Source organism: Convolutriloba macropyga, chromosome 1 (assembly GCF_964194025.1).
Source record: "Convolutriloba macropyga chromosome 1, txConMacr16.3, whole genome shotgun sequence".
In the NCBI taxonomy this organism is placed as follows: Eukaryota; Metazoa; Xenacoelomorpha; order Acoela; family Convolutidae; genus Convolutriloba; species Convolutriloba macropyga.
In genome coordinates this window covers 58,180,689-58,196,862 of record NC_134468.1, presented here as the reverse complement: position 1 = coordinate 58,196,862, position 16,174 = coordinate 58,180,689, and the positions used below count along the sequence as shown (strand labels likewise).

The window sequence follows — 16,174 nt, the reverse complement described above, 5'->3', positions numbered from 1 at the left end:
TAAAAATGACAGTCCGAATCTAACCAAAAGTCTAGTGGTCTATTAAAGAACTGGTGGTCAATCTGTCTATCTCATTTTAGTTGTTTTAATACACGGAAGGCCGCAAGCGTCTATCGCGGCTATTTTCCGGCAACCTTCCGGGTATGTTATTGTTTGCGTGCTAACTAAGAAATTTTGACAAAACAGATGGTTTGTAGGTTTTTAGACGATCCGTCTCTTTTCCTTCTAATTGCAGTTTTAAAGGGCGAACAAGGGGTTACTGTTTCCTTTACCTTTCAATTTTCAATTAGCTGTTTTCTTTAGTTCAAAGCCACTGACGCCAAAAGTTTAAAAACAAAATCGGATTCATTTTGATCTGTTTCGTTCATTTTCAGTTGTTTTTGTTTCACATTTAGGTAGCGAAGATGTTTTTCTTTAGCAGTTTCTGTTATTGATAAGGGAATGCAGAATTCGTTAAAAGCAGTAAGGACATTTTTGTTATTTCTTGTCCAATTTCTTCAATATTTTCATTCGCTACCGATGGACTTTCAAGGTCTCAACGCAATGTTCGCTTTTTCTCAAGTTCTTCTGTCAGAGAGCTTTTGATCCTTAATTTTCTACCGTTTAAAATCTAGCGCCAAGTTTTCCAAAGCAATTCTTTTGTCAAGGCTTCCTTCATTTTTCAGTTCTTGTACTTTCCTTAACATCATTTTTCATCTAAAGTTTGATGTTTTCGAATAGTAACAGCTGTGTTCTCGTTGTCAGCGTTAAATTTGATGTTTCTGTTTTGAGTGAATTTGAACAGCGGTCGTGCTGTGCTTTTTCTAATTAGTCTATAGTTTTATTAATAGCCGCCGTCATCTACTGAAAAAGCTTTTTTATGCTTTCTCGTTTTTCAAATTGAATTGGCACTTTCTTCATGTTTGACTAATACACGCTTTTGAGTTAGTTGTGAGCGTAAAGTACATCCACTCTTCATGAAGTTTTTCACGCGAGCAGTTTTTGGCCTTTTTTAACACTGAAGGTGTTCAAATTTACTGTGACCAGTGCATATTAACTGAAAATTGTTTGAGGGAAGCTTTAAAGAGTAATTTTTTTAATTGAAATAATTGAAATTTTTTAAAAATATTTTTTCTTGGAATTATTAGTTATTGTTTTCATTGATTTTTATAACTTGTTTGGTTATTGGTCGACCTTTATTGAAGGAAACGTCTGGCTTGTAAAGGTTTCTGTGCTTCGCACACACCGATTCGCCCTGCTATTTGAGGATAAGAACACTCAGCTGAATTGAGCAACCAAATTAGTATCTTGTATAATCTGTTAACGTGATCATGGCTCCGTCATTTCGAGACAAGTGTTTCATTGAAAATTCACGAGCTTATTGATAAAAATACACATCGTGCTGGTCAGGCTTATCAAAAAAGTAGGCTTGCTTATATCTGAATTTTCTCTGAGTAACGTGATTCGTTTTGTATTGCAGCAATGAAGAAGATGTTAGTAGAAGTATGCTATGAAGATTTGTTTCATCTCAAGGATGAACTCTAATATTTAATCATGTTTTCGCAATTATCTAGCCAGTGAGTCTTTGGGGTAGGGTTCAATTAAGAGCCCCGTTGGTTGCGAGAATTTTCAGCAGGGGTTGTTTCACCGTTTCCCTGAAGAGTTTGTACTTAATAAAGGAAAGTTGTAAAGGCCAACAGAGTTCAACTGTTTTAACATATCCAAAAATACAGTTGAGTACAATCTGTACTCAACTGCAGCTGGGGGTTCAATTATTAATGTGAAAATCAAGACAACTGTTCATTCGTATTACAAAGATACGATTCTTTGGGTTATCAGACTTATGGTTTGTAATATATCAAATGCTGCGCGGTAGGGTGATTTAATGTTTAATTGCTCTCAAACAAAGTTTGTAGCAACTATATTAGTCCTGTCGGTCTTTTTTAATGCGATTTTTTGCTTGACTGATTTTTCGTCTGTCGCATTTGACTTTTCGTCCTCAAAAACGAGATAAACAGGTAGCGTCCAGCGGGCATTAAGTGCTCTTAGAGCGTTTCAGCTCAAACTGTTTTGGAGACTTATACTTATGGTGTGAAGGACGGTTCTTAGAGGTTGAAGACCCCTCCACTGTTGACCCCCCACTATTGCCCCACCCCCGCGCGCTGTTACCCCCCACCCCACTGTTTACCCCCATCAGCCCTCGGTGCAACCCCCAGTTTCTAATAACTGACGAACAACCACTCGCTAAAAACACGCAACTTTATACTATTTTGCACAATTTTCTTCAAGCTTTTTGAATTCTGACATTTTTTTTACTTTCATTAGCCCTAGGTGTCAAGGAACCTCATCTAGGTTTTAATTAAAGATTACTACATAGTTTCTAGTGGTAATGGAATAGTCTCAACATTTAACATCGCGAATTTTAGCATTTCGTCAAAAGTTTTTTTAAAATTTTGTCATTTTTCTGGTTTCCCTAGCCACAAGAGCCACGGAAATTCCTCTTGGGTTTGATTATGTGTTACTGCATAGTTTATAGATGTAATGGAATGTTTTTCAAGATTTTAGTATCACGAATTTAAGCTATTTTCAAAATAAAATTTGCAATTTTTTCATGTTTTCGAATTTTTTCCGGCACCGGGGACCCTGGACCTCCTCCAAGGTTTGATAATAAACCGCTGCATAGTTTTTAGAGTTAATGAAATCGTTATTAGTATTTCTTGACTCCAGTTTTAGTAATTTTTTGATAAAATTTTAAGAACTTTTTCAAATTTTCGGAAAATTTTATGTTTGAAGTGTATGGATCTTTATGAGCCAGTGAAACTATTTCAGGCTTGAGACAGTGATACTGGATAGTCTCTTAAGACATTAATATTTTGAATTTTAGCAAGATTTCGTTAAACTTTGCAATTGTTTCTAAAAGTTTTTCAATATTTTGTGTCCTTTTCTGAGTTTAACGATCATTACTGGCCAACGAAACTTTTCCAGTCTTGGAGATGGGCTACTTGACAGAACTTTCGAGACAAAAAATTATTTTGAACTTTTTTAACTGCGAAGTTGAAAGCTTTTGTTTATAATTTTGCCTTTTTCAGTTTTTTATTTGGTTTTATAACAAGGCTAGAAAACTGGAAGTTAAAGAGTCGAATCCCATCATGGAAAATATTCCTCTCTCTCTCTCTCTTTCTCTTTCTGTCGGTTAGGGTTTCTTTCCTTCACTTTATCGTTCACTTTTTATCTCTGTTATGTGGCGTAATGTCATCTGTGATCCTCATTAACAGTTATAGGAGAAATGTTTTTTATCATAATTGACTTAACATATACTTTTTAGGAAATCATTGTTAATTTCTCTTAAAAGCAATTTGTAGCAGATATATTAATCCTGTTTGTCTCTTTTATTCATTTTTTTTGCTTGGCGTATTAGTCTGACTTTCGTCTTCAGAAACGTGATAAAGGTAGCGCCGTGTTGCATAAAGTTCTCTTAGAGCCGTTCAGCCCACTCTTCAAGTATGCGATTAACAGAAACTGTTTTGGAAACTTATGCTTATGGTGTTAAGGGCGGTTCTTAGAGATTGATCCCGCACCCACCGCCCCTGCAGTCCCCCCATTGCACTTTTGCACCCCCGCCGCGCTCACCTTACGCCCCTTCAATTAATCTAAAGTAAGCCTCACTAAACCGTGGCTAGCTACTGGCGAAGCCAACCGCTCGACGGTCGTTTGAGAGCAATTCGCCCGACGTTAGTTGGTTATGTTTATTATAATTGTTTAATCAACTATCTGAAATTGCAAGAACTGCAGCATAATTTTTTGATTCTTGAAACGACAGTCAAATTGTTTTCTATCAAAAAAATCATCAGTTGGTATCCACCATAATCTATAATTTGACTAATGCTTGGATTATTTCACCGTCTCAGGTACATTTGTACAACTGTAACTAGTTCTGCAATGTATCATTTCCCTTCAGGTGACTGTCGGTCGACCGATGAAAATCAAGAACCAAACGAAAAGCTTTAAAGGCTGTCTTGCCATGAGCAATCAGTTCCCACTATCAATCGAGAAGCTGACGGAGATTCTAGAGCTGTTCTCAAACTTCAGATTGTTCAACAAACTGAAGAACTTTCTGCAGAGGGGTCTACCACCTGGCTTCCCAGTCTACATTGAAATGCCAGTGTTTCCAACTGTACAGGGCCAGATCACCATGGAAGACTTCCAGCTAGAATTGCCTCTGAGTGCCAGAGAGGATTTCTTCTACTCCGTCCCAGAAGGCTTTGAACAGGTTGACGATCTCGAAGTGGGTTGATCGCTTGAACGATACGATTATTGACGACCCAATTTGTGCCATGAACTTCATCTTTGCACTGCTGATATAGGACAAACTTTTGCTATCTGATCTTGACAAAACTTGTTCATATTTAGCTCTGAATCATTCCTGGAATCATGAATCTCAGTTTTTAGCTCTTAAATTGAGCAACGAGATAAACAGGTAGCGCCCAGCGGGCATTAAGTGCTCTTAGAGCGTTTCAGCTCAAACTGTTTTGGAGACTTATACTTATGGTGTGAAGGACGGTTCTTAGAGGTTGAAGACCCCTCCACTGTTGACCCCCCCACTATTGCCCCACCCCCGCGCGCTGTTACCCCCCACCCCACTGTTTACCCCCATCAGCCCTCGGTGCAACCCCCAGTTTCTAATAACTGACGAACAACCACTCGCTAAAAACACGCAACTTTATACTATTTTGCACAATTTTCTTCAAGCTTTTTGAATGCTGACATTTTTTTTAAATTTTATTAGCCCTAGGTGTCAATGAACCTCATCTAGGTTTTAATTAAAGATTACTACATAGTTTCTAGTGGTAATGGAATGGTCTCAACATTTAACATCGCGAATTTTAGCATTTCGTCAAAAGTTTTTTTATATTTTTTTATACTTTTCAGGTTTCCCTAGCCACAAGAGCCACGGAAATTCCTCTTGGGTTTGATTATGTGTTACTGCATAGTTTATAGATGTAATGGAATGTTTTTCAAGATTTTAGTATCACGAATTTAAGCTATTTTTCTAAAGTTTGCAATTTTTTCATGTTTTCGAATGTTTTCCGGCACCAGGGACCCTGGACCTCCTCCAAGGTTTGATAATAAACCGCTGCATAGTTTTTAGAGTTAATGAAATCGTTATTAGTATTTCTTGACTCCAGTTTTAGTAATTTTTTGATAAAATTTTAAGAACTTTTTCAAATTTTCGGAAAATTTTATGTTTGAAGTGTATGGATCTTTATGAGCCAGTGAAACTATTTCAGGCTTGAGACAGTGATACTGGATAGTCTCTTAAGACATTAATATTTTGAATTTTAGCAAGATTTCGTTAAACTTTGCAATTGTTTTTAAAAGTTTTTCAATATTTTGTGTCCTTTTCTGAGTTTAACGATCATTACTGGCCAACGAAACTTTTCAAGTCTTGGAGATGGGCTACTTGACAGAACTTTCGAGACAAAAAATTATTTTGAACTTTTTAAACTGCGAAGTTGAAAGCTTTTGTTTATAATTTTGCCTTTTTCAGTTTTTTATTTGGTTTTATAACAAGGCTAGAAAACTGGAAGTTAAAGAGTCGAATCCCATCATGGAAAATATTCCTCTCTCTCTCTCTCTCTCTTTCTCTTTCTGTCGGTTAGGGTTTCTTTCCTTCACTTTATCGTTCACTTTTTATCTCTGTTATGTGGCGTAATGTCATCTGTGATCCTCATTAACAGTTATAGGAGAAATGTTTTTTATCATAATTGACTTAACATATACTTTTTAGGAAATCATTGTTAATTTCTCTTAAAAGCAATTTGTAGCCGATATTTTAATCCTGTTTGTCTCTTTTATTCATTTATTTTGCTTGGCGGATTAGTCTGACTTTCGTCTTCAGAAACGGGATAGAGGTAGCGCCGTGTTGCATAAAGTTTCTTAGAGCCGTTCAGCCCACTAGTCTTCAAGTATGCGATTAACAGAAACTGTTTTGGAAACTGATGCTTATGGTGTTAAGGGCGGTTCTTAGAGATTGATCCCGCACCCACCGCCCCCGCAGTCCCCCCATTGCACTTTTGCACCCCCGCCGCGCTCACCTTACGCCCCTTCAATTAATCTAAAGTAAGCCTCACTAAACCGTGGCTAGCTACTGACGAAGCCAACCGCTCGACGGTCGTTTGAGAGCAATTCGCCCGACGTTAGTTGGTTATGTTTATTATAATTGTTTAATCAACTACCTGATATTGTAAGAACTGCAGCATAATTTTTCGATTCTTTCTTGAAACGACAGTCAAATTGTTTTCTATCAAAAAAATCATCAGTTGGTATCCACCATAATCTATAATTTGACTAATGCTTGGATTATTTTACCGTCTCAAGTACATTTGTACAACTGTAACTAGTTCTGCAATGTATCATTTCTCTTCAGGTGACTGTTGGTCGACCGATGAAAATCAAGAACCAAACGAAAAGCTTTAAAGGCTGTCTTGCCATGAGCAATCAGTTCCCACTATCAATCGAGAAGCTGACGGAGATTCTAGAGCTGTTCTCAAACTTCAGATTGTTCAACAAACTGAAGAACTTTCTGCAGAGGGGTCTACCACCTGGCTTCCCAGTCTACATTGAAATGCCAGTGTTTCCAACTGTACAGGGCCAGATCACCATGGAAGACTTCCAGCTAGAATTGCCTCTGAGTGCCAGAGAGGATTTCTTCTACTCCGTCCCAGAAGGCTTTGAACAGGTTGACGATCTCGAAGTGGGTTGATCGCTTGAACGATACGATTATTGACGACCCAATTTGTGCCATGAACTTCATCTTTGCACTGCTGATATAGGACAAACTTTTGCTATCTGATCTTGACAAAACTTGTTCATATTTAGCTCTGAATCATTCCTGGAATCATGAATCTCAGTTTTTAGCTCTCTAGTCATTTTAGTGGTTTTAGCCTTATGTAAATATTATTTTGTCATATTTTTGCTACAGTTATAGCCATTTGCATTTTTATGAAAAGTTTATTTCACTACTTAAATACTGATAGCAATTAGTATCAAAATATTAGCAGATATTTGGTCATATTTTATGTATTGGGTCTATTTGTATAAAGTCAAGTTATATAATTGCACATCTTCATTGTTTTAATAGTCGAGGTCAAGAGCAGGTCGAGTTCTGCAAGAGGACTTGTGCATGGGACAGAAAGTTCCAAAAATCCGAAATGATCTAAGTTCGCTTCATTAATCTTTGCTTGAAACTGGTCCACTTACTGTCAAATTACGATTTCGGCATACTTTGATCAAATTGTATAACATTTTAGCCCTAAATTGGATTCTTGTCAATATTTGTTCCAACTTGTCGATTTGTCGAATATTTTCTGCATGGTTATGTTATTGAACCATATGTTTACAGTTTTAAGTAAAGAGAATTATGTGTCAAAAGTTGAAATAAATGCGTGACAGCATATTTTTTAAGTTTTCATTAAGATGCCCTAGAATAACTTAATTTCCTACAATTGAAGCTTGTGCTGTGGTCATTTAGTGCAATTGTTTCCTAGACCAATTTGACGATAGTCAAACTTCATAAATCACTTGCAGATTTAAAACTCATATTTGAATTTTGGAGTTGTCTGCATCGTTAATAACACTGAACAAAAATGAGTTTTACATTTTTGAAAAATTATTTTTGAGCCCTTTTTTTGAAATCACGGGTTGAATAGTAATTTCTGAGGCGTCTTTAGATGAATTTTATCAAATTGAGTTTATGAACATAAAAAGCTGGCCAGCTCTGATGTTCTATAAGTACAAAACGACCCCACTGTACATGTAATGCAGCTCGCTGTTCCCTCTTTTGAGAGCAATACGGCTGTCGTTAGTCGTTTGTTTAATAGCCGCGAAGCGATAGCGGCTCTTATTGGGGCATATTGTTTTTTACAATTCAAAGAAATTGAATTGTATTGGGGCGCTGTCTTTTTCTAAGATGTTTTCGCACATTTTTCAATGACTTTGATCTTTCAAAACGGGATAAACAGGTAAGAGCCAGTATGCATTAAGTTTCATTAGAGACACAAAGTGGGCTTTAGTAGACCTTCAAGTGATTAGAGTGGTGCAGCTGCTGGGATGGCCTCAAAAAGTCATTTGTTTTTGGGCTCAAAATGGTCCAATTTTTCATGTCGTTTTGTGATTTTTTGAAGTTTTTGTCTTGATTGGTCTTATGTTGAAGTTTTTAAAAGTTGATGAAGCCTTTTTGCGAGACAAAATTTCTTGTTATGACCATATTTTGGTACTGCAAACACGCAAAATGATACTAATTTTTGCAATGTTTTTGAAAATTGTCATTTTTTGAGCTTTTCCAAACTCAGGGCCCAGGGAATCTCCTTTAGGGTTTGATAATAGGGCACTGCATAATTTCTAGCAACTATGGAATGGTCTTAAACTATTTAATATCTCGAATTCAAGAATTTTTTGGGTAAATCTGCAGTTTTTTAAGTTTTCCTAAAATTTTTGTTTTTGTCCAGCCTCAAGAGCCAGAAAACATATTGAACGAAGTCTATTAAAAATTTACTGCATGATTTTTAGTGTCATTGGAGTTATTTCCAAAAATTTAACAATCCGATTTTTAAAAAAAAGTTTGCAATCTTTTTCAAATTTTTGGAAAATATTTATTTTTTTTAAGTTTTTCTTGCATCAGTAGCCAGGTAATCTCCTCCAAGGTTTGATAGTATGTCTTTAAGTTGTGTCTAGAGGTAATGGAATGATTTATTCAACGCCTTAATGGAACGAAATTTTATTTATTGATACAATGTGAAATTATTTCTTAAAATTTTTGTCTCATCTATAGTTCTTTGAGCCCATGAATTTGGTTACTGAATATCCTCTAGAGGCACATGAATTGTTCTGAATATATTAATATCAGGATTTTCAGCAAGATTTCAGTAAAAAATGCAATTGATTTCATTTTTTGATGTTTCTGTCGTTTTCCGAGTTAATCGATCTTCAAGGGCTAATGAACATTTTTCAGGTCTGGCAGATATAATACTGGATCGATTACAAAGATAACAATTTTTATTGAACAGATTTCTGAAATAGGTACTTATAAGGGGATCAAGTTTTGCCTTCGGGGTAAAAGCTTCAATAGTTTTAGCAATGAGTGTAGTTTTTTTTAAAAACTGTCCGATCGTTTTAGCTCAATTGTTTGAGATTTTGTTTGTGTTTGGCTGGCATTGTTCAATTGATCTTCTGGTCAGGTAAAGTACTTCAAAGATTTTCAATTATTTCTTTGGATTATTTTTCAGGACTTGTCCTGCTGTTTTTTATTTTGTCTTCATCGATGATTCTTGCGATCTTTGATGTTTTCATTTTCAGTGACTTTTATGCTTTGCAGCTATAATTTGTGTGTGCTTCATTTGTTCGGCTTTTAGGTCAATTGCGTGATTTACCTCAATCAAAAAAACTGACTTCTCAACTCGCTTAATGAACTTTAATTTTTATGAACATTTTTAAGTTAAAGATCAATCGTGTGCATCTATGTAGTGCGAAACCTATATGCCCTAATTCTTGAGTATTAGAGACTTAAGTTTCTGATTTCTAATATTAATTTTGAAAAAGCTCCATTAGCGCTTTTTCTTTATAGAGCGTACGTCATAAAATGACAATCCGAATCTAATCAAAAAGTCTAGTGGTCTATTGAAGAACTGGTGGTCAATCTGTCTATCTCTTTTTTTAAATTGTTTTAAATAACCAAAGGCCACAAGCGTCTATCGCGGCTGTTTTCCGGCTATCTGCCGGGTATGTTATTGTTTGCGTGCTAACTAAGACATTTTTACAAAACAGACGAATTTTAGGTTTTTAGACGATCCGTCTCTTCCTTCTAATTGCAGATTTAATGAATGAACAAGGAGTTTCTGTTTCCTTTTCCGTCCATATTGCAATTAGCTGTTTTCGTTAGTTCAAAGTCAGTGACGCCAAAAAATTAAAAACAAAATTGGATTCATATTTCAACTGTTTCGGTTATTTTCAGTTGTTTTTGTTTTACTTTTAGGTAGCAAGGATGTTTTTCTTATGGCGATTTGATGCTTTAAAACGAGTCTTTAGCAGTTTCTGTTATTGAAATTTAATTGTTTCATTTCCATCATTTTGATTAAGACGCACTAGAATCACTTAAGTTCCTACAATTGAAGCTTGTTCTGTGGCCATTTAGTGCAATTTTTCCTAGACCAATTTGACGATAGTCAAACTTTATAAATCACTACTGGATTTAAAAACTCAAATTTGGATCTTGGATTTGTCTGTATCGTTAAAAACACTGAACAAAAATGAGTTTTACTTTTTCTTTGAAAATTATTTTTGAGCTCTTTTTTCAAATCAAAGACTGAATAGTATTTTCTGAGGCGTCATTAGGTGAATTTTTATCAAATTGAGTTTCTATACATAAAAATCTGGCTAGCTCTATTGTTCTATGAGTACAAAACAACCGCATTTTAGATGAAATGCAGCTCGCTGTACCCTCTTTCGAGAGAGAGGATTACGTCTGACGCTAGTCGTTTTTTAATAGCCTTGAAACGATAGGGGGTTTTATTGGGGAATATCGTTTTTTACAATTCAAAGAATTTGAATTGTTTTGGGGGCTTCTTTTTTTCAAGATGTTTTCGCACACTTTTCAATGTCTGATCTTTCGATAAACAGGTTTCAAAAAACGCGATAAACAAGTAAAGCCCAGTAGGCATTAAATTTCATTAGAGACACAAAGTGGGCTTTAGTAGACCTTCAAGTGCTTAGAGTGGTGCAGCTGCTGGGATGGCCCTAATTTCAGGTTAAATGGTCAATTTTAGGAGTTTTTGAGCTCAAAATGGTGCAAAATTTTCAGTTTTTTTTGAGTTTTTGAGTTGTGTGTTTGATTAGTCTTAGGTTGAACTTTTTAGAATTTGATGAAGGTCTTTTGTGATCTTTTCTTGGCTAAGCAGCCAGGTAACTTCTCCAAGGTTTGGTAGTATGCCATTACATAGTTGCTAGAGGCAATGGAATGTTTTTCAACGCCTTAATAGAACGAAGTTTTATTTTTTGAAAAACTTTGAAATTTTTTCTGAAAATTTTTGTCTTTTACCTATCGTTTTTTAAGCCCATGAATTTGGTTACTGAATATCCTCTAGAGGCACATGAATTATTCTGAATATATTAATATCAGGATTTTCGGCAAGATTTCTGTAAAAAATGCAATTGATGAATTCATTTTTTGATGTTTCTGTCGTTTTCTGATTTAATCGATCTTCATGGGCTAATGAATACTTTTCAGGTCTGGCAGACATAATACTGGACCAATAACAGAGATAACAATTTTTGTTGAACAGATTTCTGAAATAGGTACTTATAAAGGGATCAAATTTTGCCTTCGGGTTAAAAGCTTCAATCGTTTTAGCAATGAGTATATTTTTGTTTAGTTTGTTTGATCGTTTTCGTTTCTCAATTTTTTGAGATTTTGTTTATGTTTGGCTGGCTTTGTTCAATTCATCTTCTGGGCAGGTAGAGTACTTGTTGGTTATTCATTTTTTTCTTTGGACCGTTTTTCAGGATTTTTATATATGTTTTTTTAATTTGTCGTTTTCATCGACGATTCTTGCGATCTTTGATTTTTTTTTCATTTTCAGTGACTTTTACTGCTTTGCAGTTACAATTTTTGTGCGCGACGTCTTTTGTTCTGCTTTTGGATCAATTGCGTGACTTACCTCACTCAAGAAATGACTTCTGAACTCAATTAATGAACTTTATGAACATTTCATCGTTGAAGATCAAGTGTGCATCTAAGTAGCGCCAAACGTACATGCCCCAATTCTTGAGAAATAGAGTCTTGAGTTTTTGATTTTGAATATCAATTGTGAAAAAGGTCTTAGAACTTATAGAGCGTATTTGTCTCATAAAATGACAGTCCGAGTCTAGCTCAAAAAGTCTAGTGGTCTATTAAGGGACTGCTGCGCAATTTGTCTATTATATTTCTTTAGTTGTTTCAATTCCATGGAAGGCCACAAGCGGCTTTTTTCCGGCAATTTGCCGGCTGTTTTTTGTGTGAGGAAAACAACTAAGTTGTTGGATTTCTTTTATAGTGTATCTTAAATTTTTTTGAAACTGCAATGAATTGTAACCACAACCATATTTTTTTGATATTTTGTTGCGTAATTTTTGGTTCACTGAATATATAGATAGTCCTAGTTTAAAACGTTTTAATCTCGAATTATTAAATATCCGCAATGTACTGGTCTTTTATCGCAATTGTGTAAAAAGTTGAAATAAATGCGAGACAGCATAAGTTTTTAAGTTTTTATTTAATTCTTAAAGGTAAGTGTCGTTTTCTTGTTTTCTATTCAGAGAACATAAAAACTAGCCAGATTTTTTTTTATTTCTGTAAAATTTACAAAGGCGAAATTGACAAAATTTGCCTATGGACGCCTCAGAAAATACGATTCAACCGTTGATTCGAAAAAAAGTGCTAAAAAACTTTTGTTCAAGATGTCATTAACTATACAAACTGCTCCAAAAGGATTAAATGAGAATTTTAAAATCTGCAAGTGATTTTTGAAGTTTGACCATTGTGAAAGAAAATTTGTTTAGTGACAATAATGAGAAAAACGCAGAAAACGGGCACCTTTTCGAAAACGGACAAATTCACATTAAATTGAGTTCAAACAGAGATAGAGAAAAACCGTGAAAACATGAAACTACAACAACGTCTTTCGCAAAAGTTATAGACTAGCAGGAAAAAAAATTGTCACGTAAGATATAAACAGATAACAAATAATTGATAGTTTTGTTTGTGTCCCCCCCCCCATCTTACTGGTCGCATATTATCTGCGGCACGTGCTCTGTAACTGGCGAGTGCATAACGTAATGGGGCACACAATGCAGCGAAAATGATCCAAAATAAATAAAGCCAAAAAAACATGAAAAAATTTTTGGAATAAAGCTTCAGTTTCCGGTTAATAACGCCTTTAAACGAATTATGGTTTTTAAAATTAGGCTAATAACCCATCTGTACGACTAAAAGAAACTTAGTTTGGCGCCCATTGAGATCAAAAAACAAAAAAAGCAAAAGTTCGGAACATTGAGATGACAATTGCATTTTTTTGTAAATTCGCCTTATTTTGTAAAGTTACCGATGCAGCTCAAAAATCTCTTACCTCAAAACTTTCTCAAACAGACAAGATCTACGTATTCATATACTTTTATGTAGTTTTGTAGCACACAATATCAAAAATTAATTTTAGCAGTAGTGGTCAATGTTATTATGTATTTATGCAGTGCAGAAGAGAGAGAGAGAGAGAGCGAGAGAGCGAGAGAGAGAGAGAGAGAGAGAGAGAGAGAGAGAGAGAGAGAGAGAATTTCACACTTAATAAGCTTTCTATTGGTACAGTTTTCATCTTTGTAGAATGCGCAAAAAAGTTTTCATTTTTGCGGGAGAAAAAAGCGTCGGCCTGCAAAACCGTTCCCTACATTTTCCTCGGAAAAGTTCGAACAATAACCATTCTAAAGATGCAACAAATTAAGTAGGGGTAACCTTGACAGAAGTTGTGAACGTTTGGCCTTGCCAGTACTAAGTAAATACATATTAAAACAAAATCTTAGTCGCCCGAGGGACTTCGCCCTGACACGGGGGCTCGTGGGGATTAAGATTTTAACCTAGTGCTCTTAGAGAACCTAAGGGCACCAAAATAATGAACTTCGTTTGAAATTGAAGTTAGAAGTACAGTTTTGCAGATAAGTGGAAGGAAAGTTTTCTTCTTAAAACTATACAGTAGTTGAAATCAACCAAACGACTCCGTCCGCGATTGCTGTTCCCAATGACCTTGGGAACTCAAGAAAAGCATGACATTTGCTGATGATTAAAACTACCGCCAAAAACCTGAGAGTTACTCTTTCCCAAAAACATCTGACAAGAAGTCGCAACCAAATATGAGCAACCAAAAGTCTAGAATATATGTTTCATTACATAAAATGGAGACCTACCTCCGTGATTAAGAAGCAATCGTCTACCTTCTGAAACGGATTTTTTTAAAACAAAGAGTGTGACATCACCCCCCCCCCCCCCAAGAAGAGATAAGATACGTCTTCAAAACATCAAGAAAAGCCCCCCAAGACGATTTTTTTCGGTCTCAGACGTCACCAAAGACGAGGAGATTTTTTTTCAAGGGTTCCAGACGTCGTCCGATCAAGAAGGCCTGACTTTTTTTGGTTGCAGACGTCACCAAGAGATGATAGCCCGAGGTCCCAGTTGTCACCTCAGAATTCCCTTTCCCGGTTAGACGTATCCAAAAAAAATTTGATTTTTTTGCAACAAAAATCTCAAAAACATGAAAATTGTCCCCCAACGAGCTACGAGCTTTTGTCGATGCTTTATGAAAAAAAAAATAGCCATGAGAAACCACATGTCAGCATTTAGCAGCAAAAGACACACAGATTGTACGAAAAAACGATATAGCGTTTTTTGCATCAGAAAAATTAAAAAACATTTTTCTGAATTTGTCTCAAAAAATCTATATAACAGTAAAATTAGTAGTTGAATAGAACACCTCCGTTGGACTTCAAATTGACTTCTTTAAAGTCTAGTCGTTTATGTAAAATTTTTGTTCAAAAAACGAAAAATTTGCAAAAAGTGCTTTTTTGAGCGCCAAAAATCAAAAAACGTTATTCCAACCTTTTAGTGAAAACTTTCTAATAAATCCAAGAAAACCTATTGATTGGGCCCCCTCAGTTTGTTATTATACCAGTTTTAAAGTTAGTTTATGGATTTTGCATTTTAACAAAGAGGCAACTAGATTTTGGCAAAATTGCATCTTTGATTTTAAAAACTCAAAAAACGTTTTCTTGACTTTTTGATATAAACAAATAGTAGATCCAAAAACAACTACTGATTTGGCCCTCTCAGTTTGCTATAATACAAGTTTTAAGGGTAGTTTATGGGTTTTGCATTTTAACAAAGAGGCAACTAGAATTTGCCAAAAATTGCATCTTTGACTTTAAAAATTCAAAAAATGTTTTCTTGACGTTATGATATAAACAATTAGTACATCCAAAAAGACCTATTGGTTTGGCCCTCTCGGTTTGCTATATTACAAGTTTTTGAAGTTAGTTTATGGGTTTTGCATTTTAACAAAGAGGCAACTAGAATTTGACAAAAATTGCATCTTTGACTTTAAAAATTCAAAAAACGTTTTCTTTACGTTATGATATAAACAATTAGTAGATCCAAGAAGACCTACTGATTGGGCCCCCTCAATTTGGTATAATACGAGTTTCAAAGTTAGTTTATGGGTTGCGCATTTTAACCAAGAGGCAACTAGCATTTGGCAAAAATTGCATCTTTGACTTTAAAAATTCAAAAAACGTTTTCTTTACGTTATGATATAAACAATTAGTAGATCCAAGAAGAATTATTGATTGGGCTACCTCAGTCTGCTATAATACAAGTTTCAAAGTTAGTTTATGGGTTTTGCATTTTAACAAAGAGGCAACTAGAATTTGGCAAAAATTGCATCTTTGACTTTAAAAAATCAAAAATTGTTTTCTTGACGTTATGATATAAACCTTTAGTAGATCCAAGACGACCTATTGATTTGGCCCCCTCACTTTGCTATAATACAAGTTTTAAAGTTAGTTTATGGATTTTGCTTTTTAAAAAAGAGGCAACTAGAATTTGGCAAAATTCCATCTTTGACTTTAAAAATTCAAAAAACGTTTTTTTGACATTTCGATAGATACAATTACTAAATCCATAAAAACCCGTTAATTGAGCCCCTTCAGTTTGCCATAATACAATTTTTAAAGTTAGTTTATCAATTTTGCACTTTAGTAAAGAAGCAGCTCGAATTTAGCAAAATTGCATCTTTGACTTAAAAAATTCAAAAAAAAATGTTTTCCTGACGTTTTGAAATAAACAATTACTAGATCTTAGAAAACCTATTCATTGAGCCCCCTGAGTTTGGTTTGAAACAAGCTTCAATTTTAGCATTTCGATTTTGCATTTAGTAAAGAGGCAACAGAACATTTGCGAAATTGCTTCTTTCACAAAAAAAATTGCATACTACTAGCCGCGAGCCTAGTTAATGGGGTAGTATGTATTCCTAACAGACCAGACAATCAGATTTTTTTGTTTTCAATTTGTGTATACTACTAGCCGTGCGCTTAGTTAATGGGGTAGTATGCACTGAAAACAACTTCA

At 35.1% G+C, this 16,174-nt stretch overlaps 2 protein-coding genes across 4 annotated transcripts in view; both read left to right on the top strand.

Moving 5' to 3' along the window:
• The window catches only part of LOC142340826 (ankyrin repeat domain-containing protein 13C-like), a 55,064-nt gene extending 47,947 nt beyond the window's left edge, over positions 1-7,117 (top strand). For 2 of the 3 annotated variants that reach the window (XM_075391579.1, XM_075391565.1), the window contains exon 7: positions 3,938-4,426. In XM_075391579.1, coding sequence (XP_075247694.1) covers positions 3,938-4,273 — 336 coding nt within the window. In that variant the 3' untranslated portion in view covers positions 4,274-4,426. Of the gene's footprint in view, positions 1-3,937; positions 4,427-6,406 lie in introns of those variants that run through there. The other variant, XM_075391572.1, reaches the window with a different exon arrangement.
• The window catches only part of LOC142340818 (RNA-binding protein 25-like), a 259,293-nt gene that overhangs the window by 2,952 nt on the left and 240,167 nt on the right, over positions 1-16,174 (top strand). The window lies entirely within an intron of this gene.